Below are 21,370 nucleotides of genomic sequence, written 5' to 3' on the forward strand. Positions count from 1 at the left end.
AGTGTGTTTGCAAATAGAGCCATGCAGGAGACCTTTAGTTTTACTCAGATGCTCGTTGCTGTGGCCCTTCCCTGCACCTCATCTGGCTTCAGCCTCTGCAAAACAAAACAAAACAAAATAGAACAAAACAAAACAAAACAAGCAAACAAACAAAACACCCCAACCAACCAACCAAAAACAACTTCAACAAAACAAAACAAAACAAAACAAAACAAAACAAAACAGAAAAAACGGACCTCAGGCGCCACCTGGTGGTGATCGTGGATACTAACAGGCTAGAACCAACGGGAGTCAAAGCGGCTCACATTCCTCTTCCAGGAACTATTCCTTCCTATGTCTTTCCCTAGGTATGGACTTGCTGTAAGAGTGATAGAACAATCAAAGGCCATTTTTTAAATTTAAAAATTATATTTTTCCAGTTATAGAAGCAATTCATGTTCATTTCAGAAAATTTGGAAAATATAGAAAAGAATAGGGACACCTGGGTGGCTGAGTCGGTAAAGCGTCCGACTCTTGATCTCAGCTCAAGTCTTGATCTCAGGCTCTCAAGCCCGAGCCCTGCGTTTGGGCTCCATGTCGGGCATGAAGTGTACTTTTTTAAAAAAGAGAAAATATAGAAAAGATTAGAGAAGAAAATCAGTCATCCTAATTCTACCACCCAGAATAACCACTATTAATATATTGGTGTATTTCATTCCAGTGTTTTTCTCTGCATATAATTTTCCCATAGCCCAAGATTAGCATGTATATATATTTACATATAAACACATAGACATACATATGGGCTCAGTTATATATAAACATATGTTGAGTATGTTTTTAGCTTTTATTTCAAAATTTTTTTAGTTTTTGTTTTTATAATAAAAAAAACCTTTAACTCCAGTGTAATGAACACATAGTCTTATACTAGTTTCAGGTGTACAATACAGTGATTCAACAGCTCCATACATTGTTCAGGGCTCATCACAGAAAGTATCCTCTTCATTTCCTTTACCTTCTCTACCACCAGCCCCCCAACCTCCTCTCTGGTAACCATCTGTTTGTTCTCTATAGTTAAGAGTCTGGTTTTGTGGCTTCTCTCTCCTTTTTCTCCTTCTCTTCCATATGTGGTGTATTTTTGTGCACAAAGTCCTGGTGTGGGAGTGAGTGTGGGTGTTGGCAGCTGGGTACTAGTGTCACGTCTTGCTGAGTTGGAACCCTTTCCTGGCTGTGTGACTTGGGCAAGTGACTTCTTGGGGTAACAATTTCTCTCTGTATCTGTAAAATGTGTTTCATACAGGACTTCCCCCAGGGCTGTTGTGAAGATCACACGACATGGCGTATGTGAAATCCTTCGGACAGTGCCTGAGGCAGAGAGGTTTACTCCTGGCAATACAGTACCATGGAAAGTTGCATCTGCCTTTATGATTCATGGCAGAAATCTCGAGAAATGGGACGGATTTCTGGGTCTAAGGATGTGAAGAGCCCCAAGGTTGATACAGTTTACCCAAATTCGAGAGGCAAATTGCAACCAAGATCTCGTGCCTCCAGCACCACAGCTGTTCTCATTTGTCTCTATATTCTTCTAGGCCCTGTTTGCGCAGAACACGTCTCAGCATTGTAATTACAATGCTTGCACTCGCTGGCTTCATGTTACATCATCAACATTTTCCTAAACGTCTGGTGCTGTCATTGACAGCATTTGCCACCTTTTGCTTAACTATTTCCTTATTGTGGACTATCTGAGTTTTCTTTTCCATTCATTCATTCATTCATTCATTCATTCATTCAGGAAGCAGTTCTGCCAGGCACCAGACTAGGCCCAAGGGTAGAGTGGTCAGCAAGAACGACATGCTCCTTACTGCGGGCACTTGGGCTCTGGCCAGCAAGAGAGGCCACTACAAACAAGCAAACAAGCGAGACTCCCACTGTAAGCTGTGGTGAGTGCTGGGAAGGAAAAGGAGGGAACTACGGGAGGGATCCACTTTGTGACATAGTTTTATATTTTTGAGAGGTCGTCCGGGTGCCTCAGTCTAACCTGCTACTTGCTCCTTGGCAGCTGTAACTGAGGCTTCTCTTTGAGGAGTCGCTCTTGGGGTTGGATTTTCCACTAACACAGTTTCATGAGGAGTCAGAGCTCATGGAAGTGTTCGGAGATCTGACAATGAAATCCAGTGAGCCTTCTTTCCTGTTCTCCCTCCCTCTAAGGCTAGTGTTTCAACCAGTGTGGTCCCAAAGAGACTTGCAATTAGCCACTGCTCAAATCTACATGCACTGTGCCTTTTCCTTACCCCCTTCCCAGTATAGGACTCCCAGTATAGCCCTGGGAGCCTTTGAACCAATTGCCAAAGGCGCCCCCTTCCAGAGGACAAAACCTCAATGACTGAGCCTTGGGGGTGCAGAGCACAAGTTGGATTTCAGCCCTTTTGAGGCTGCTTGGATCACCTGCATGACTGCACATGGCAGCCGTGCCCACAGCCTCTGGAATGCCAACCCCACGTACCTTCTATCTCTCTGATTGTCACTCCATCATGACAATGTATTTCATCTCTTATAGGAAGTCTTATCTAGCTTTCTAGTTCACAGTAAATTTTCCATTCCTTGAACTCCTGAATAATTTTTTTACTCCTTGCCTTATTTGCACTTAATTGTACACTGCCTTCTGATTCTTCCTGTTTTTCTCACTTGCATCACTATTTCATCTGATGAGGGATGATTTAGATTGAGAAATCAGAGATATCTCTGTAGATGTATCATTTATACTAAATGCTGAAGGAGCAGTCGGCAAGAGTTCTAGAGAAAAGTGTTCTAGGCAGAGGGAAGGGCATGTGCAAAGGCCCTGAGGCAGAAGGTTTTTGAGATGCAAGGCCAAATGAATATGAGTATCTCTGCATGGAATGGACTTTACAGATTTGGGAAATGAAGTGGAAAACAACTATTAAAGTATGCATTCTCACTACTTTCTGAGGACCTCTTTGTTCTAACCCCTGGAAAGGACATATAGAGATGAATCAGACCAGGCTACACATGTTCCTTCTTAGACTAATGGAGGAGGCTAAGATGGTTTCTATGTAGTGTGACAGACATACCATGGTAGAGGGTTATCATGTATGTCAGTAGAGGGATAGAGAGAGTAACTATTTCTGTTTGTGGGCACTGAGGAAAGCTTATCCAAGATGGAGACATCTGAGTGAGATCTGATGTAGGGCGACCCATGGAGGCTGGTGCATGGTCCAGGCTAAAGGCTTGGACTGGAACAATGATAATAAGGATGGACAAGAGAGGAAAGAGGAGAGAGACATTTCAGTGTAAAACCTGTAAGACTTGGAGATGGACTGGTTTTAGGAGGCCAGGGAGAGGAATAAGTTAAGGCGCTGCAATTTTGGCATGGATGACTGAAGAAAGGCGGTACCTCTCGATGAGATCGGGGTTGGAGGAGAAGAGACAGCATTTGAGGAGGGTGGTTGGTTGGTGGAGAGACAATGGGGAAGGGCGAGGGCTTTTCTTTGGTACCACGGACAGCTCCAAGGATCTCCCCAGGACTTGACATAGGCTAGATCAAATGGTTGAGGCGAGATGCCTTAGCACCAGCAAAGGAGCTAATTTAATATACAGACTCCCAGTCCCACCCAAATATTCTGTGTCAAAATCCCTGGGGTTGGGGTTCAGGAAGCTGCTTTCTAAATAAGCACCCCAGATAACTCAGATACAGGTTATACTTAAACACTGAAACAAACCACGGTGGCCGCCAGAGGAAGAGATGAGAGCGCCCTCTGCTGCTAAAAGGACGTTTGGACCTCTTGAGTTTATGACTGGTGCATTTTAAGGCAGTTTATTTAGGAAGGGAATCCCAAAGCCAAAACAAAGAAACAAGAGACCAGAGAATATGAGTGAGAAAGAGGGGCCACCTGTGTGCAGTTACGGTTAATGTCTTCAGTCTGGGGGTGCTGTTACACCTTCCCAACTGCATTCCCTCAAAAAAAAAAATGTGGCTCCCTAAGGCAAGAGGAGAGAACCCTCGCCTTGGATTGGCTTTAAAAGTATATTTCATCCCAAAAGAAATGAAAGCAGGGACTTGAAAAGGTATTTGTGTACCCGTGCTCCTAGCAACATTATTCTCCACAGCCAACAGGTGGAAGCGATCCAAATGTCCATTGACGGATGAATGGGTAGAGAAACTGTGGTGGATTCATGAGCAAAACATTATCCAGTCTTAAAAAGGAAGGACATTCTGAGATATGCTACAACGTGGATGAACCCTGAAGGCATTATGCTGAGTGAAATTAGCCAGACACAGAGGGACAAATATTGTATGATTCCACTTGTATGTAATGAGGTCCCTGGAGGAGTCAAATTCATGGAGAGAAAGTAGAGTGGTGGTTGCCAGGAGCTGGGGGGAGGAAGGATGGGGAGTTATGGCTTAATGAGTACAGAGTTCCATTTGGAGAAGGTGAAAAAGCTCCAGAAATGGGTGTTGGTGATGGTTTTTACACACTCGTGTGAACTCACTTAATGCTATCGAATGGCACGCCTAAAAAAAGGTTAAAATGGCAACTTTTATGTTTATTTTTCCACAATAAAAAAAGGGACATAATAAGAAAAGCGGTGTTAATGCCCTCCACTTGACGGGGAATGCGTAGGGCTTCTCCATCCCATGCGGCGCTGAGAGCAGGGAAAGATGCCTCCCTTCTCCGTCTGGGGCTCTCCCAGGCCCAGCAGGTGCTTCTTTCAGCGGATACCTGCTCCCCCAGGGCCTGGACCGGTCCCGGCCAGCATCAGACTGAGGTGCTTCCAGATAGTGGAGTTCCCTCCCCGCAACGAGGTCCTGCCTCCTTCTTCCGAGGTTGTTATTCCAGCGACTGTGTAGCGGGGTGGGGGAAAGCGGGTCTCTTGTTTGAGATCCTCCGCAGCCCCCGGACTCAGCCAGGCGGCTTTCCGCCCTCTTCCAAGATGGCCGCCCGCGCCTCTGTGACAGGCCTGATCACGTGGGCGCCGCCGCCTATGAGGTCGCCGCGGCTCCGGCCGCGATTGTCCCTTCCCGGGCCCCGTCCCGAGGAGGTGCCCGCCCTTGTCAACCAAAGCCTGAGCGATCATGGCAACGGGCTCTGGAGGGGAGCGCGTGGCCGCGGCGGCAGTTTGGTCGCGGGCCGGGACGGCCGAGCGGCGGCGGCGGCGGTGGCACTGGCGCTGGTACCGGCCCTGAGCGCCATGCAGCGGGGCAGCTCCGAGAGGGAGTTGGCGGCCGGCTGGGAGGCGGAGGCGGTGGCCGTGGCCGAAGCGCCGGCGGCGGCTGCGGGGGAGCCGGTCGGCGTGGACTCCGGCGCGGCCGGGGAGCCGGAGCGCAAGGCGGCGGAGGAGCAGTCCAAGGAGCGCGCCCGGGCGCAGCCCCGCGCGGCCGAGGAGGGGGACGCCCTGGTGACCCCGCGGCCGCCGCCCACGCTGCCCCTGGCGAAGCCGCAGCCGGCGCGGGTGCGGGGCCTCTGCCCGCACCGGAAGCCCCGGAGCAAGGGCCGGGGCTGCCGGCGGAGCTCGGGCCGCTCGGCGGACGAATACTGCTCCCAGCGGCCGGTCACCGTGGACAGCTCCAAGGCCAGGACCTCCCTGGACGCCCTGAAGATCAGCATCCGCCAGCTCAAGTGGAAGGAGGTGAGGCCCGGCCCGGCCGCGTGGGCACGGGGGGAGGGTGCACTGTTCGTCCTCAGAGGACCTGTCACGGCCCAGGGCTAAGGGCTGAGGGCTGAGGGCTGAGGGCTGAGCTCCTGTTGAGCACCAGGCTCCCAAGTGCTCATCCTTCAAGGCCTAGCCGCCAAAGTCACTTCCTCCCGAAGACTTGAAGCCCGCTCCGGGTCAAGTTAGTCACTCCTTCCCCTGGCTCCCCTAACACTACGGCTCTGGCTTCTAACCATCAGCGCTCACCCGCCCCAGACGCCAGCACTCCCCTACATTGTAGATCTTAGCTTCTGTGTCTGTCTCCTCCACCAGCTTTGGGTCTTCGGGGCCCGGGACCCTCTCTGTCACTTCATTCACGTTCTCATGGTACAGCACTTCCTGTGCGGCGGTTGAGGAGTTGGTACTTTGGAGGCAGACAGACTTAGGGTCTCAGCACACCCTGCCACTTAGGTATGCGACTTCGAGGAGCAAGTTGTTTCACCTCTTAAGCCTGTTTCCTTCCTGTAAAGTGAAGCCAATAATCTGTCTCCTATCAGCGTTAGAGGACTCTGCTTATTGTAGCGTGGCACAAGTGTGCAATAAATGGTAACTCATCCCACCACCTTCTCCTCTCCCTCTTCCTCCATCGCTGTCACCGCCACCAGCATCATCATCAGGGCAGGACCTGTATTTTACATTCTAGGCCTTGGCATATAGTGCGTGTCAGTAAGTGGTGGATGCCCGGGTGAGTGAAGGGATGGGTTATTCATCCCTGAACACATTTTCGACCTGGCGGGGGCTGGGACACAGAGGGCTGCCTGTTGCAGTTGGCTGACTGGGTATAGCCATTTGACTTAATTTTCAGCTTCTAAGGCTATTTAACAGGGTCCCAGGAGTGGCGGATTGTAATTTAGGGGAGACAAGTCTGGAGCCTTAGACTCAGATGGTCTGCTGATGGAATGGGCATCTTCAGCAGGCAACATGAAGATTCGGGTACTTAGCTCTATGCTTGGCTTATGGCAGACATTCAGGAATGGTTTTATGAAGTTGGAACACACAGAGGGATGGCCACAGAAAGGATCAATGAGGTCAGAAGGTTGGCGTCCCAACAGGAAGGAGTCATGTAGTTTGGAGGGAAGTCAAGATTCAGGTGGGAAAGGGTTAGCCATTGGGGGCATCTGACTTCCCATTCCCCGCTCTACTAGTGTCAGAGTCCCCAGGCTTGGGGCTGGGGTTTCAGAGGACTTTCATGCCTAGGAAACCTGCAAGGAGGGCTCCCTGTTCTGGGCAGGAGCCCAGGTCTGGGCCAGAGATAAGACGGCCAGAACAACATGGAATTGGAGAACTTGTCAATGCCGTAGTCTTAATGAAAAAAGAATCCAGGGACTGAAACCAGGCCACAAGAACCAGGCGAGGCTGACCGGCCCCACTTAGCTTAGCCCTGTGGGAGAGAGAGACATGAAGCTGACTAGATCTTGAGAGATGCAGCCAGAAGGACTCAGAAACGAGCAGGCATACATGCCAGGTTCATGCACTCAGTCTGTGAGTGTTTGCCATGGATGCTGGACCCTGGGAATCAAGGACCCTTAAGATGTAACCTCTGCCTCCAGGACATTAAGTTCAGTAGGGATAAAACACAAGTAGAAAAACCCATTGCAGTGATTATAGCGTCTTTGCTCCTGCTTCCTGAAATGCTCTTTTCCCAATTATTTGCATGGCTCACTCTGTCACTTTCCATGTCAGGGCAAACGCCACCTCCTCAGAGACGCCTTCCCCTTTGATCCCTCCTCCAACCTTTACTCTTCTTTATTACAAACTCTACTCAACACTATATTGTGTGTTGTTGTTTATTACCTGTTTCCGTCATTAGAATGTAAGCTCCATGCGGGCAGGGGCTTTGTTTTATTTACTGCTGTATCCTCAGGTGCTTGGCGCATAGTAGGTGTTCAATAAATACTTGTTGAATGGATGAACACATGATGTGATGTGTGTCTCCCTGTCCCTTCTTAGAGCTTAGTAGGTGCTGGGGGAGAAGAGGAAGGCCATACCAAGAAGAGCTTCCTGGAGGAGAGAGATGTAAGCTGAGTTCTGAGTGCCAAAAAGGAGTGGGGAGTTACGGAGGGACTGTGGACTTTGTATCTCTGGTAGAGGGCATAGTATAGGCCTAGCTGAGGCACATTCGGGACTTTGCATATAGTTCAGTATGGTGGGATGTGCATGTTTAATGGTCTTTCCGTTTATCGCCTCTGCTTGTTTGGCAAGTGAGTTCAGCTCTTTAGGCCTCTTCGTCTGCCTGTCTATCAAAGGGGGATAAGTTGGGCGAGATAAGTGGTTCCTGGGCTCTCCTATGACAGCCACATAATGGTCATGTTCATCTACACGAGGCCCTTGCACGGGTGGACCCTGTGTAGGGGGCAGTTTCCAGGCACCACCTGTAACTGCCCCCTCTACCCCAAACCTGCCTTTTCCTTCTCACTCAGAGAGACACTGGACTGCAGGTGGAGTTGCTCCTTCTGGTAGATTTTAAAACAAATTCACTCACCACAATAGGACTTTACTATTCGATGTGTGATTATTCACTTATTGTCACTCTTCCCTATGAGTCTGTGAGGTCCTGGTCCTCCTGGGAGGGCGGGAGTGGTGTTTGACTTGGCACACGTTGTAGATGTTTGATAAATATTCACCAAATGATGCTACTTGTCTCAGAGCTCATATTTCATCCTGATACCCTAGAATGTGGAGTTTCAAAAGTACTGGAGTAGGTAAACTTGAAGTTCCTTCCAGCTTTAAGCTATGACAATGGTATTTTTAGTACCTACTGTAAAATTGACGGGATGACTAGTAATGTATATAAAGCAGGTACTAACGAAGTACAGACACTACCTCTCTAGGCCTCAGTTTCCCCATCTATTACAGGGGTGATGGTGGACAAGATCACCTGTAACGTTCAGCACTGATGTTCTAGGAGCAGACATATCTCCACCGGGAGCTGGGACGTGAGGGATTGAATGGTGTCCCTTGAATGCTGGGCTGTAGCTGTGGGATTTGGGACACCCACCCAGCTGGCTGGCTTTGGCGGGGGTGAGCGGGCAGTCCAGGTAGGAAATAAGATCATGAACACCAACCAGGGTAAAAATATTTCCTTCGTGAGTGTACAGTGAGGGGCCACGCCACACGGTCCACTTAGCACGGCATCACGTAGCCAGCGTGTGAATTCAACATGTGCCTGGTTACAGGACCTGGTCTCCCTTCCTCCTTCAGTTTTATTACACATACATTTAACAACAATGATTGTGAATGTCAGCGACTATGATGACCCCTTACGTAACTCTTAGCCTGCACCAGGTACTCTTCTAAGTGCTTAATGTATCTACAGTCATCTGATTTTCCCAACAACCCAATAAAGGGCCTCATTGTCTCTATTTTTCGGAAGAGGAAGTTGAAGTACACAGAGGGTAACTTATCCAAGGTCATGTGGCTGATCAGTGGCGGAGCTAGCATTGGAAACAGACACTCCTTTGGAAACTAGCCTTCAGTTCTGGACACTTCTCTCTGTTTCCTGCTGGATCTCTGTCTGCAGACCCTGGGTTGGAGTTCCAGATCTAGATGTGAATGGGAATCACTCCTTGCCCTCCAGCAGCAGGGACAGACATGCACACAATGGCAGTCCAGTCTGGGTGTTGAATGGGGGTAAAGGCCATTCCCCACGGAGTAGGAAAAAAGGCAAGGAGCACGGATCAGCTTTCGTACGCAGAATGGGAAGAGCAGCATAGAGAGCGTGTGGGAGAGCCGGAGGGATGAAGAAGGAGCCGGATCACGGAGGACGTTGGACGAGGACGTTGGAGGAGGACGTTGGAGGCCACACCAAGAGGCTTGTGCTTCTGCCTGAATATGGTTACAGGATCTTTGCCATATATAGACTCCGCTTCTCTTGCCCACTCTCTCAGCCCCACGCCAACTCTCTGAGGACTCTGTTTTCAGTTCTAGCCAGTCTGGTCTGGTCTGATCCAACTGTGTCTGCAATGTTGAATTTGCCTCTCAAAGGAGAAGTCACAAACGTTAGCTCTGTGAACTTAATAGATAAGGCGAGAGTTTATTTGAGAATAGCTAAATCAGGTTTACGGAGTCACTATTGAAGCTGCCACATGAAAGAGACAGATGGTTCCTGGCTCATGGTGGATGCTCAGTAAATATGTGGGGACTTGTGTGGTCCTCTTCCAATTGTGTGAGTCTCTCTCCCCATCCCCTGTGTATCCTTCTGCGGTTTTGACACCATCAGTAAAGAAACCTTAAGGGAAAGACACCAAGGAGAGCAGATGCCACTATTGTTACGAGCTGCCCTCCCTGGAGATGTAGGTTGTGTATATGTACGCAGTGGTGCCATGGACACCGGCTCACTGATGGGAACGAGGGCGCTGAGAGATCCAACAGAAGGATCTTTGTTGACAATAGCTTGCGTAAGCGCCTGTCCCAAGATCTATTACAGTGGGAGCTCTTTTTTTCAGAGACCCCAAATCATGAGTTGTTTTTCTGAACCTTATCCAACCTTCCTTCGAATATGTACACACTAATTATATTGTCCTATTTATAACTTATAGAATATTACTGTTTATTAAACATTGGTTACTGTTTACGAAATATCTGTTATGTGCCAGGCATTGTGCTGAGTGTCTTATGTTCATTAAAAATTGTATCAGACATTTACTGTGGATTGTTTTATGTAATCCTCACAGCAAACCCCTGAAGTAGATCCTATTATCACTTCCGAATTACAGATGAGGAAACCGAAGCTTAGGAAGAGGTTGGTGCAGGGCTAGCCCAAGGCCACAGGTAACAAGTGGCAAAACCATCTAGGGCCTGTGCCTGGAACTGGTCAATAATCCTACGCTGTCTTCTTTGCTAATCCTTGGCTAAAATCCACCCTACCGGGGGTTACTCTATTATTATTAGTCCCCGATAACGCTTGAAGACACTGAGGTGGGCACAGCAACTAAGAAGGAGAATCAGGGTTCAAACAGTGGTCTGTCTTGTTCCAAAGCACACTTGTCAGTGTGTTTTATAATTCTCCACTCGTTAACCCTCCCATTTGTCTGACTCATAACTCTCAAATGACAGTGGAGTCGCTCAGATCCAGGAGAGCAGTATTGCAAGTAGGACTTAAAATAAAACACGTTGACATCTATCTTTGGTGCCTGCACCTTCCAAATCCTGTCTGTTGCTGCCCACAGACTGAGAAGCAACTTGGGTGCCGTTTGACTAGCTGAGTAGCCTGTCTCCTCTGTGGAATGTGATCCTGCTCTATGAATCACTGCATCTCATTCCTTCTGGAAGAAGGTGGAGTATAAAATGAAAAACTGGAGAGTTAAATCTTCCCTCCCTTTCTCATCTCCAGGATGGTCATTGCAATTTACATTCCATTTTTTGAAAACAGCATTGCATGTACGAACGGTTTATATCCCATTCATCACATGCTCTCCTTTCAATAGACATGCGGTTTTTCCTTTGCCCGTTGAGCTTGTCAGGCCATAAAAATCACTTCTCACTAGCTGCTGTTTGAACAACATGGTATGCGCAATAGCTTCACGAATCCACACTAACACCTCAAACAGTCCTTCAAAGAACAAGTTCTAGGGGCTCATGCTCAAGTTCAATGACTAGTACAAATTCAAATTCTGGGTTTGTTTTTTTTTAAGCTGATAATTGCTAGAGCTGTTTCCCATGTTATGTAAAAGTACCCTCTGTTGTAAATAATCTCAATTTTGATAGCCTTCTGGATTCTGGGTTTGTATCAGCAGACGTTGACTGCAAAAATTCAATCATACGTATCCTTTTTCTTTTAATTCTATTCTTTGAAAAGGACATATTATCGTAGTAACTGCCCACTCGTTTAGTGCCTTCTCTAGAGGGGAAGTGTTGTGTCTTGGAGCTAGCATGGGCTTTGGATTCAGACTGTTGGGTTAAAATCCCAGCTACTGGGGCGCCTGAGTGGCTCAGTGGGTTAAGCCTCTGCCTTCAGCTCGGGTTGTGATCTCAGGGTCCTGGGATTGAGCCCCGCATGGGGCTCTCTGCTCGGCAGGGAGCCTGCTTCCCCTTCTCTCTGCCTGACTCTCTGCCTACTTGTGATCTCTCTCTCTCTCAAATAAATAAACAAAATCTTAAAAAAAAATAAATAATAATAAAAAAAATCCCTGCTACTAATGACTAATGTGACCCAACTGATCATGTACTAAATATAGAATCTGAGTCTCAATTTCTTGACCTCTAACAAGTCAAGTGACACCTACTTGCAGAATTTTTGTGAGATTAAATGAGGGAATGTATGTAAATTGCCTTAACTCACACTGTCAGTAGTTAGTAAATGTTAGCCATCTTTCTTCCTTTGAGCAATTACAGACATTGGTTGTTTGACCTACTTTTAAAAAACTAGAAAAGAAACTACTGTAGATTTTAGTCTGTGTATATAGGTTACTGGTAAGCCAGAACATCTATGACCAGCTCATTGGAATCATTTCATAAATAATTTGAGACCAACTCTGTGCCAGACGATATTTGGGCTTTGGGATATAGCAAATAACAAAGCACACACAGATCTCTGAGGATAAGGAACAGTAACATTTTAAATGAATGTCAATGTGATGTAGTCTAGATTTAAAAATTTTAAAATAACACAGACTTAAACTTTTTGAACCAATTATACTTTGAAGGCTTTGTGAATTTAACTGAAAAATTTAAAGGCTCCATTTTGAACCTGGTGCCTTCCTCATACTTTGGTGTATTATTTATCAAATACATCACTGTGGGAAGCTTATTGTAGCTATTTGAGTTCACAGGGAGGACTGAGGTTGTGTGTATGAATATACCCATTAGCCGGGTGGAGGAGACTTCCTGGGTTGATTTCTTTACTCCTGTCATCCATACAGTCCTCCCCACTGACTCTGGAAAGACCGTAGCCAGACACGGGTTTGAGTCTTGACTCTGTGACCCTGGATAGACAACTTGCTTCCCCTCTCTGAGCCAAAGGTTCTTCATCTCCAGGAATGAGCATCCCATACTTGGTAGGGCTGTAAGGAGGGTTAAGTCAGAAAATCTTTAAAGTGCCTGGGTTTCCAGTAGGAATACCTGTTTGGCTTTCCCTCCAGTGAATTTCTGTGACATCTTCATTAAGTTTTATAACAAAAACTTGGAGGTGTGAACAGGCAAATAACCTTGCTTGCCCTTTCATTAGTTTTGAACTCCTCCCTTCCCGTGGTTGCTGCGCTGCAGCCAAGTTAGGGCCCTCAGATGCCTCTGCAAAGATTAGTGTTTGGTGGAGAGCAGTCATCATGCTTCCCCATCCCAGATGGACTCCGGTCTCTCCTTTCACGTCACGTAAGTCGTGCCTTGCTGTAACAGCTGCCTTGGCTGCCATTTGTGCGCGCGTTTTTTCCCTGGGTGTGTTTGAACCATTATCTAGTAATTTTTAGAAATGTCTTTGTAAGTCCTAGCAGGCAGTTCTGATGACTCTTTCTCTAGCCCCATCTGCTTCTCTTGTCATCTGAATAAAACCTCCTCATTCTTCATGGAGCTGGGAGAATAGGGCAGTTTTCCTCCTGTGCCCATCATCCCTATTCGGTAGACTGTCACTTTTCCAAAAAGTCCTTCTGTCCATCTGCCCAGAACTCTTATGTAGGACAGTTTTCCTATTTTGTTCTTTATGCTCATAGGGAGATTTTATTTCTCTTTGTGTCAGAACTGTGGTTTATTGGGATCTAAGAAAGCAACAATGGTCATTTTTCTGGACATCTAAGATTATTTATAAATAAGTTTGTTCAACCTCCAAAAACAATGTGTGGTTATAAAAAATATATACAGATCCCAAACCTCCACTCCTCACCCCATCCCCTTCCTTCTAACTCTTCTCCTTAAGAGGCAATGCCACTGTTACAGTTCGGTATGGATCTTTCCAGAATTTTTTCTTATTCCTGCATGTGTCAGGATAACTAAATTGTGCTCTAGTAATAAGCAACCACAATGTATCAGTGGCTTGATAACAACAGAAGTTTATTTCTTGCTCACACTCAGGGATTCAGTGCAGGTTGGTGAAGAGGGAGGCTTTCCGCATTTTGGTTATTCAGAGCCCCATGCTTCCAGCTCGACGCCTGCTTCTCTGAGTCACCGAGGGGAAGAGAATGTGCACTCTGTGTAAGACTTTTTCCCCAGAAGTGGCCGTGCTCACCTATCACTCAGCACAGTGTTACATGGCATGGCTAAATTCCCAGGGCTTGGGCATGTGCGGTCCTACCATGATGGCATAAATAGGATAATCAGAATATCCGGTGAGCGGTGCTAATGACCATCGCAAAAGGAATCATATGTAGAGTTGCAAGAGTTACATATAGAATATATAAATTTAAACACACATTATTTTAAATGCTGCAGTCAATATGTATAGTGTTTGGCAACTGCTTTTTTAGCAGGGACAACTTTCTCTGTTAGTAAGTGTAGGTTCATTTCATGTTAATAACAATCTAATAGTCCACGTTATGGATATACCATCATAAAATTTATTGATGGATATTGTGTCCACACTTTTCCCTTGCAATTTCAAAGAAAGGCACAAGGGACGTCGCTGTTCAGACAATTTAAGTGTTTATTTGTACAAATACTTCCGTAGGATAAATTCCTAGGAGTTGTTGGGTCCGACGGTGTATGCACTTTGTGTTTTGATGGTTACCGTCAAATGCCACCAGCAACGTTGAGAGTGCCTGTCTTGTCCCCTCCTGCAGTGCCGTCTCCTATTCATCTTCTAAATCTGAGCCCAATTGTAGGGTAAAAATGGGGTCTTCTGATTCACATTTCTCTACTTGTCAGTGAGGTTGGGTTTTCCGTATACTTACCAGTCCCTTCTACTGCTTCCTCTGTGGAATGCCCAAATGTATTCTTTGTTCATTTATCTTCCCAGTCATTTATGTTTCTATTTTGCTTATATTGATGTTTTTCTTGTTGGTTTACAAATATTACAGATAATTACGTTTGGTCTCATATGCATGCTAAGCCTTTCCCCTGTTGATTATTTAAACATCTAATAGATAATCATTTGCCTTGCATAATCTACCTTATTCTAATTAAAAATTTTCTCCTTCCTATTCACTAAAAGCAGTCCTTTCTTATTATTGACTTGTTGGCCCAAGAGGGTAGAAAACACACAGAATTCTATCTTCAGATGCTATTAAACTTCTAATGGATTAACAGGCTGTGTGGACAACCTTAGAGTCTTAGATTTCTATGGAGCAAGATGGGGTTTTTTTCTTTTTCTTAGAGAGGGAAGGGGGAAGGGGCAGAGCAAGAGAGAGGATCTTAAGCAGACTCCACGCCCAGTGCAACACCCAATGTGGGGCTCGATCTCAGGACTCTGAGATCATGACCTGAGCCCAAACCAGCTGAGCCACCCAGGTACCCCAGAGCTAGACGTTTTATGTGGAGCTTTTACATACATTTATCTAATTGACTTGAACTTTATGCAGTGAGTGTGGTAGACTTCCTTACTTCTATTTGGTAGGTGTCAGTATAGAATGGAGTTAGATTTGGGTTTGACTCCTCCCATTTATTAGTACTGACACAGGGACCATCATACTTGTCTCATAGGCTGCTTGTCCCATTTGAGTAGCATATGTTTGATAGCATATATAACCTGCATGCCAGAGCCTCCACACAGTAAGTCCTGGTCCGGTTCAGCTTTCCCACCCTTCCGAGGTGTTAGGTGACATACAACTGAGAACTTGACACTGGGTCTCCTGGCTCTTGGGCTGGGTCTTGTTCCAGTAACCACATTGCCCATCTAAATTGAGTATGATTTCCCAGCCTGCCTAGAATTGAATAAGACCATTGGAAATTACTTAATTACCTAAGTCATCAGTACAGGACTGGGCTTTGAGCCTGGCTGTTAGTTTCATTTAAAAAGCACATTGTTTAAAATACTAAAATTTTGGGGGGAAAATTGAAAAAAATTTATAGTCCTACCAGAGATGCAATGACTCTTTTCATTTTGAAGCATTTCATTCCAGCATTTCTTCAGCATAAGTTTCAGCTGATGTGGTTAATGTCAATGTTTTACAAAGCTGATATAGTGTTACTCTGTTACTATTAATGCCCATATTATAATTTAGACAGTTTCCTATGTTAGAAAAACTTTCAGAAATGTCATATTAATTGTTTAAAAAATCTTATCCAGTGAGATTTATTCATTTATTAATTTTGATGTTAGTAATTGTTGAGACTGATTGTTCTCTGAAAAAATTTTCTGGAGTCCTTTCCCCTACATTTTAAATTATTTTCTTAAACTTTGCAGAAGTGAAATATTTGGGTGAAAGGACATTTATCTCTTCAGTCTTCTGGAACGTATCACTGATTTTCTTTCCAAGAATTGTAGCAGTTTCTACTTAACAGTATATGAGAGTAGCTGCTTTTGAAAGATGTAATGACAAATAGTGGAGAGGAGAGTGAACTAGGTGAATCTTTCCTCTATCTTTGCCAAACCTAGTTCTGATAATTTTTCCTAGTTCAGGGCAGGGCATTTTGATAGGGCTGTTTTTATGTAGCTATTATGTCTAAATTGAAAACAGTCACATCTTGGGCCATCTGGGTGGCTCAGTTGGTTAAGCAACTGCCTTCGGCTCAGGTCATGATCCTGGAGCCCCGGGATCGAGTCCCACATTGGGCTCCCAGCTCCATGGGGAGTCTGCTTCTCCCTCTGACCTTCTCCTCTCTCGTGCTCTCTCTCTCTCTCACTCTCTCTCTCAAATAAATAAATAAAATCTTAAAAAAAAATAGCCACATCAGAATGTGGCTTTACCACTTTTAAATTTTCAAGTAATTTACTCAGTGGACATGCTTGATTTTCTCTCTACCTTTGTCCCTTTCCCCACATCTGGCTCCTGGATCTTCTGCTCATGGGTTAAGATTTAAGCATTTCACATACAGTTGGGTAATGAAACTGTGGAAAGTTTCAATAGGTTATTTCTTTGTCTCTTAGGTTTTGTCAAAGTATCTCTGATGTGGAAAAAAAGGGACACATTAAAGGTTGTATTAAAATGTCACGTGCCATCGTTAGTCATTTGGGGAATGAAAATCAAAACCCCAGTGAAATATGCTTTGTACCTACTAGGATGTCTGAAAAAGCAAATCATCAGTGTTGGTGAGGATTTGGAGAAATTGGGGCCCTCATACGCTCTTGGTGGGAATGTAAAACGGTGCAGGCATTTGACAAACAGTTTGGCAGGTCCTCAAAATGTTAAAGATAGAATTGCTACATCGTGGTTGTTTACTCCTGAGAGAAACGAACATGTATGTTCACTAAAAAACACTATGCTAAGTTCAGAGTAGCATTATCCACAATAGGCAAAAAGCAGAAGCAACCAAATGTCCATGAGCTGATGGGTAAACCCAGTGTGGTCTGTCCACACGGTGGAATGTAATTTGGCCCTTAAGAGGAATGCACTGATACAAGCCACAACATGGATGGGCCTTGAGAACATCCTTGGGGGAAGAAGCCAGAGCCACAGACAACCGCACGTGATGTGATTCCATTTATATGAAACGCTCAGAATAGAGAAATCTGTATGGAGAAAGTAGGTTAGTGGTTGCCTACGGCTTGGGGAGGCTTTTGGTGGGGGACGTTGGGAGCGGCAGCTAATATAGGATTTCCCTTTGGGGTGATGGAAATGTCTTAATATCGGTTGTTTGATGGTTGCACAACTCCATGACTGTACTACACACTGTTGAGCTGCACACTTGACATGGGTGAATTGTGTGGTATGTGAACTGTGTTTCGGTAAAGATGCTAAAAAAAGTACACGTGCTTATCCCGTTCTCGTCATTGAACAGTGCTTGGCTCCCAGGTAGTAATTGTAAATATGCCTCAGGAACGCAGGTCGGCCCGGTGCTGTGTGGCCTGTTACTGGTACGTCGACTCTGGACACCACATGAAGTGGACTCGATCCTGGTGGCAGAGAGTAGTGGCAGCTGTAACGCCATCCCACACTTTCACTCTAAGAGTGAGTTTTGTTTTTTGCGGGGTAGATTTGAATATTTGCCTCAAGAATAAAGTTCAGACTCCTTAAAAGATCCATGGGAAGACTTCCACGACCTGAGATGCAGGGTAGCATGGACTTTGGAACCACCCAGACACGGGCTTGAAATAACTCACTGTGTAACCATGGGGACATTTTGCTCGGGACCTCCGTTTCTTTTTTCTTTTTTTTTTTTTTTTAAAGATTTTATTTATTTATTTGACAGAGAGAAATCACAAGTAGACGGAGAGGCAGGCAGAGAGAGAGAGGGAAGCAGGCTCCCTGCTGAGCAGAGAGCCCGATGCGGGACTCGATCCCAGGACCCTGAGATCATGACCTGAGCCGAAGGCAGCGGCTTAACCCACTGAGCCACCCAGGCGCCCGGGACCTCAGTTTCTTTATTTATAGAATGGGCGTGATACAATGGTACCTCGTGGAGTTGTTTGTTGCCAGCATTAAAAAATATAATCAATGTATTCAGTCTATGATATTGGGTATACAGTAAAGACTCAGGTGAATATTTTTTAGTAATATCTGACACTAAACTTATCTATATTTCATACATCCCATGCCTTGAACTTTATCTGCTACTAACACTGCACTGTGGGGGGGTCTCTCGAGCCTTTGTGCTGTGCCATTCCCCTTTACAGTGGTTATGTTTTCCCTTTTCCTTAGAATGTGCCCTTCCTTTCTTTGGCTGACTCTTACCCATCCTTCAAGGCTCAGCTCATGCTGCCTCTTTTCCATAAGTCTTCCTGACCCCCTCCACTCACACACACCCGAGTCCAGTCTCAGTACCCTTGCTTACTCACTTATGGTGCTTTACATGGATCTCAATTTCATTAGTTTTTCCAAAGAAGCAACTTTTGGTTTATTGATAATCTCCATTCTGTTTTTGCCTTCTATGTCATGGCTTTCTGCTCTTCATGATTTCCTTCCTTCTACTTTTGAGGTTTATTATGTTGTTCTATTTCTGACATTAAGTTAGATGCTTCGCCTATCTCTTTTCTAAGAAGACTACAGATTTGGGGCACCTTGGTGGCTCAGTCAGTAGAGCATGAGACTCTTGCTCTTTGGGGGCATGAGTTCAAGCCCCTTCTTGGGCATAAAGTTTACCTAAAAACAAAAACAAAAACAAAAACCCAAAAAACAAACAAACAAACAACTACAAACTTACCTCTAAGTACCGCTTTGGCTGTACCCACAGTTTTGGTATGTAGCATTTAAAAAAAAAAATCACCTTTTAGTTCTATGTAGTTTACAATTTTGTGAAGATTTTTTCCTTCGCCTGTGAGTTATTTAGCTTTATGGTTTTTTAAGGGGTTCTAAACTTATGAGATTATTTCTGCTTATCTTTTTATTATTAATTTCTATCTTAATAACATGGTGGCTAAAGGATGTTCTTTCTTTCCTTTCTTTCTCTTGTTCTCTCTCCTTACTTGTTTTTTCCTGTTTTCCAGCTTTTGGCTTTATAGCCTTATAAATGGTCATGTTCTATTTGTTTTTGAAAAGAATCCATATCCTCTAGTTATTGAATGCAGTATTTTACATATGTATATCAGATTAGATTGTGGATTGCATTATACAAATTTTATAGCCCTGTTAATTTTGTCTGACCGTGGAAGAGTTTTATTAGTGTTTCCCTCTATGATTATGGATTTCATATTTTTTTTTTAAGATTTTATTTATTTATTTGACAGAGGGAGATCGCAAGTAGGCAGAGAGGCAGGCAGAGAGAGAGAGGAGGAAGCAGTCTCCCCGCTGAGCAGAGAGCCCGATGTGGGGCTCGATCCCAGGACCCTGGGATCATGACCTGAGCCGAAGGCAGAGGCTTTAACCCACTGAGCCACCCAGGCGCCCTGGATTTCATATATTTTTAAATTGACTTTTCCTTTTCCCATTTCCCCCTGTACTAGTCTGGAAGTTATACATCTTATTTTTTTTTCTTCTAGTGGTAACCCTAGAAAATTTAATATGTGTATAACTAACTTCACAAAGTCTAAAGTTAGTATCTTTACTCTCCTCTTAACAACATAAGGATCTTAGGATATTTCGCTTTGGTCACATCCCTCCTGACTTACCTGCTTTTGTTGTCCAGTGTATTAGTTCTCTCTTACTTTATCCTTTTTTGAAATTTACGAATTAGACATTATTATCAGCTTCTACAAAGCTTTGGTGTATTTTAGATTTGCCCATGTTTATTTGCTTTGTTTATTACACTCCACAACTCAGGCTTTCCTTCTAGGATCGTTTTCTCTCTCCTGAAAGGAATCTTTTAGAAGTTCCTTTGGCAAGGGGCTATTTGTAATAAACTCTGTCAGTTTCTCTTTGCCCAAAATTACCTTCCTTTTGCCTTCATTCTTGAAAGATAGTGTTGCTGCACATACAGTGCTAAGGTGATATTATGTGATCTCAGCACTTTGAGAACATGCCACAGTTTACTCACTTCTATTTTTACTACTGAGAGGTCAGTTCTCCATTGGCTTTTTTTCTTTTGCTGGTGAAGTGTCTTTTTTTTTCCTTTGGGCTGCTTTTAAAATCTTTTCTTTGTCTTCTATGTTGTCCGTGTCATTATGACTTCCTGGGTGAGGGTTTCTTTTTCTATTTATTCTGCTTGAGATTTGTTGGGACTCTTGTCTCTGAGGTTTGCTGTCCTTTATCAATTCTGGAAAATTCTCATCTGTTTTCTCCTTCAATATTGTGTCTTACCCATTGTTTCGCTTCTCTCTTTCTGGGATTCTGATTTAGATATTTCTAGACCTTTCTTTTTTGACAGTAAGCTCATGTCCCTTGGGACTTTAATCTCCGATAATTCTCTGAGACCTAAATTTAAAGTGAAGATTTTTATCTTGTGCCCTTGTGGCTCAGAGGGCTCCATTAACCTAGAGCACTGAAAACTAAATTTTTGATCTTAGACTTTTAAGATTATAGGCACAGTATAAATTTTGACTCCAGACTTGCATGTGTTATGGTTAGGCATTCCAAAGGAAGGCTCTTTTCCTTTTCCCTGAGGAGCTTTTCTTCTGGTTCACCCCTGAGGATGTGGCCTTGCAGAGAGCCTGGCTTGATCTGGGAGCTTCTAATCTGATGCTTGCCTTCCAGAGGCACTCAGGGGCCAGACCATTCCCTGTATACAGGGGAAAAGGGGATTTACACCTGCCTTTGAAAAACATCCCTCTGGACAATGGATCAGAGCTCCAGAGTGGAGACAAAGATAAGTTAGGATGCTGTCTTATACCTCAGGAAAGGTGATGCTACCTGGGACAGGATAGGGGTGGGTGGCAAGGCTATTGATTGAGATGGTCTCTCTCTTCCCCTAGTCTGTAGGGTAATCCAGTAGCAGCGAGCTTGTCTTATTCATCTTTGAGTTCTTCAGTGCCTGGCACAGAGAAGGTATTTGGCAAATGTTAACTGAATTGAACTGTGTAATCAGTAATGGTTCATGGGCTGTGTTTTTGGACTACCTTCAAAGAGACTATTTTCTTTAAAGGGAAGTGACATAAAGGGATTCCAGGCGGTGAACTCACCCTGTCGCTGGCATTGCAAAGCTCAAGCCAGAAATAGAGAACCAGCTGTTTGTAAGCCCATGCGAGTCTTCAGTTTTGGCTGGGTTTACTTTCCATGATAACAGAGCTTTCTTTAGCCTGTGCACTTGTTCCTTTCTTAAGGAACCTCGGGTCTATTTGAAGGCCTTG

The 21,370-nt window shown here is 44.9% G+C and overlaps 1 protein-coding gene across 3 annotated transcripts in view; it reads left to right on the plus strand.

Annotated features, from left to right (window-relative positions):
- Positions 1-4,929: 4,929 nt before the first annotated feature.
- TTLL11 (tubulin tyrosine ligase like 11) overlaps positions 4,930-21,370 on the plus strand; it is a 225,520-nt gene continuing 209,079 nt past the window's right edge. For 2 of the 3 annotated variants that reach the window (XM_032306851.1, XM_032306852.1), the window contains exon 1: positions 5,062-5,625. In XM_032306851.1, coding sequence (XP_032162742.1) covers positions 5,188-5,625 — 438 coding nt within the window. In that variant the 5' untranslated portion in view covers positions 5,062-5,187. Of the gene's footprint in view, positions 5,626-21,370 lie in introns of all 3 variants that reach the window. The other variant, XM_032306850.1, reaches the window with a different exon arrangement.

Source organism: Mustela erminea, chromosome 12 (assembly GCF_009829155.1).
Source record: "Mustela erminea isolate mMusErm1 chromosome 12, mMusErm1.Pri, whole genome shotgun sequence".
Classification (NCBI taxonomy): Eukaryota; Metazoa; Chordata; class Mammalia; order Carnivora; family Mustelidae; genus Mustela; species Mustela erminea.